This window comes from Bison bison, unplaced genomic scaffold (assembly GCF_000754665.1).
Source record: "Bison bison bison isolate TAMUID 2011002044 unplaced genomic scaffold, Bison_UMD1.0 scf7180017864144, whole genome shotgun sequence".
Taxonomy (NCBI): domain Eukaryota; kingdom Metazoa; phylum Chordata; class Mammalia; order Artiodactyla; family Bovidae; genus Bison; species Bison bison.
Genome location: NW_011494716.1, coordinates 540918 through 543051, shown reverse-complemented (window position 1 = coordinate 543051; position 2134 = coordinate 540918). Strand labels below are relative to the sequence as shown.

At 59.7% G+C, this 2134-nt stretch overlaps 1 protein-coding gene across 1 annotated transcript; it reads right to left on the bottom strand.

The window, feature by feature from the left end:
- Positions 1–71: 71 nt before the first annotated feature.
- FLYWCH2 (FLYWCH family member 2) lies at positions 72–2061 on the bottom strand. The gene is made up of 2 exons (XM_010840335.1): positions 1588–2061; positions 72–386 (listed from the first exon to the last, which is right to left on the bottom strand). Exons 1-2 carry the CDS (start codon positions 1916–1918, stop codon positions 283–285), a joined length of 435 nt encoding a protein of 144 aa, XP_010838637.1. The 5' UTR covers positions 1919–2061; the 3' UTR covers positions 72–282.
- Between the last annotated feature and the right edge of the window lie 73 nt (positions 2062–2134).

The following is a 2134-nucleotide window of genomic DNA, read 5'->3' as shown; positions in this document are numbered from 1 at the left end:
ATGGGGGGCGGTGGCGGTTGGAGCTGGGGTCTCAAAGGATCCAGAGCCATGGAATTTTAAAAGCCTATCTATGATGGGACCTAGTGTACAGCTTCTTTTATTCTCTTAAAAAAATTTTTTTTCTGCTACAAAAGTAAATTATGCTTGACTGGGAGGGAAAAAATTACAGTGCTGAAAGTGAAAACCAGTCAGGGGCTGGGCCCCAGGAGAAGCCCAGTGGAACGTGTAGAAGGCGCAGCCAAGTTCACTGACCGGGGCAGGACGCACCCACGGTTGTCAGGGCTACGGAGCCGCCCTGGGCTTGACGAGGGCCGAGGTGGACTCCTCCCCGTCCACCAAGGGGCTGGGGGCAGAAGGCCCTGCTAAGCTCCCATCTTCTTCTCCATCTGGAAGAGAAGGGGGTGGGTCAGGCTGTTGTCAAAGGAACAGGGGTTGGAGGGGTAGGGGGGCAAACCTGGGGGTCCCGGCTGCCAGGGGAGGGGTGCGGAGCTGTTGGCTGACTTAGAGAAGTAACTGCTGACTCCAGACATGCTTGCAAAGGCCACTGGCCCAGGGACACAGAGGTTGTTTCCAGAAAACTTGAGGCCAATTCTGGGCTGAGCACCAGGAAGCTGCTGCTACCCCTACTGCCTGGCCAGGGGACAGAGCAGGAGGCGGGAAGCGCTGTGGACAGGTCTGCAGGTAAAGGTGGAGGGGCAGGCCGAGGGTGCCCATGAGCGCCTGCCCAGGGGCGCCTGGGGACCTGCGTGTAGCCCCTGTTCCACGCCCCATCTCTGCGTCCGAGGAAGGTGGGTTTATCCTAATTCTCACAAAGGCGCCCTATGGGTTGAGGCCTACATGGCTCCAAAACCCAGGCTGATCTGAGAAGTGAGCAGAGGTCTCAGCGGGCGTGGAGGGAGCCCCGGGGATGGCCTGTCCCACCCAGCCCAGCTGGAGAAACGGGCTCTGAGCCAGATGCACCCCCATCCTTTGCAGGGACCAACTGATGGCCTCAGGGCGGTGACTTTGCTCCTCTGAGCCCTGCTTCCCCACAGGTCACCAGGAAGGACCCTCTCCTCCCAGAGAGGCAGGTGGACACGAGGAGGCACTTGGAATGGAACAGGCCAGCGGAAGGGCTCAAGGGTGAGCCGGGCCCCCTGCAGAGGGGCTTCCGGGCTCCGGGTTCCCTGACTCCCTGAGGATGGCTCCGTCTAGCAGGCGATGGAGCCTGAGGGGTCCCTTAGGTTCCCTGAGAACTCTAGGCTGGTGGCTGGGGATGCCCCCATCTCACGAAAAAGACACATGAATATGTAAATGCAGAAATAGGGGAGAAATAGGCCCAGGAACACAGACACACAAGGACCCACACAAAGTTACCCTTCTAGGCAAATACACATGTAAACAGACAGAACCTTACACACACACATACATGCACGTGTGCATGGAGGTCTACAGACACGCGGAGATCCACACCAAGATGTATTTAGACAGACACACAAATGTCCACGGCACACGCACCCTCTCCAGGCCAGCCAAGCCTGGCGGTCCCCCTGATATCAGCCCTCAGAAGGCCCTGCTCCTGTCCTGCGTGCAGGGCCCAGGCCTCACCTGTGTCCAGCTTGCTGCGTTTCTGTTCAGGCTCCTGGGGGGCGGCCTCGATGGCCCGCTGAGCCTCAGGATGGATCTTCAGGAGGGCTTTGGCGAGGGTGGCAGGGCCAGGCACCCCCAGGGACATGATGCAGTGCACGCCTTTGCGTTTGGCCCCTTCCACTTTGGCACTGTCCTTGGAGGCCGTCAGCAGGACCAGTTTGGAGAACTTCCTGGGTTTCTTGGGGGCTGCGGGGACAACATCTGTGCCCGGCTGAGGGGGCTCAGGGGAGGGCTCCTGGCCGGCCTTCACACTCTCGCCCTCCTGCTCGCTGGGCTCGGGCAGGGGCATTCTGGGACAGGCAGCCGGGCCTCCAGGCCACACTCAGGTCTCAGTAGGATTTGTCCTCCACCTCCCTGCAAGGAACCTGGCAGTCCAGGGCCTCTGTCCTAAGGGAAGAGGCAAAATCCCATCAGCGGGGACATCCCTGGCAGTCCAGTGGTTAAGACCCTGCGCTTCTAATGCAGGGAGCGTAGGTTCGATTCCTGGTTGGGAAACTAAGGGATC

Bases quoted from the DNA above. Each gene is read 5' to 3' on its own strand.
- FLYWCH2 (XM_010840335.1), bottom strand. From the start codon at position 1,918: ATGCCCCTGCCCGAGCCCAGCGAGCAGGAGGGCGAGAGTGTGAAGGCC. The intron at 387-1,587 runs GTGAGGCCTGGG...CTTCTCTTCCAG, and splicing joins ACGCAGCAAGCTGGACACAG to ATGGAGAAGAAGATGGGAGC.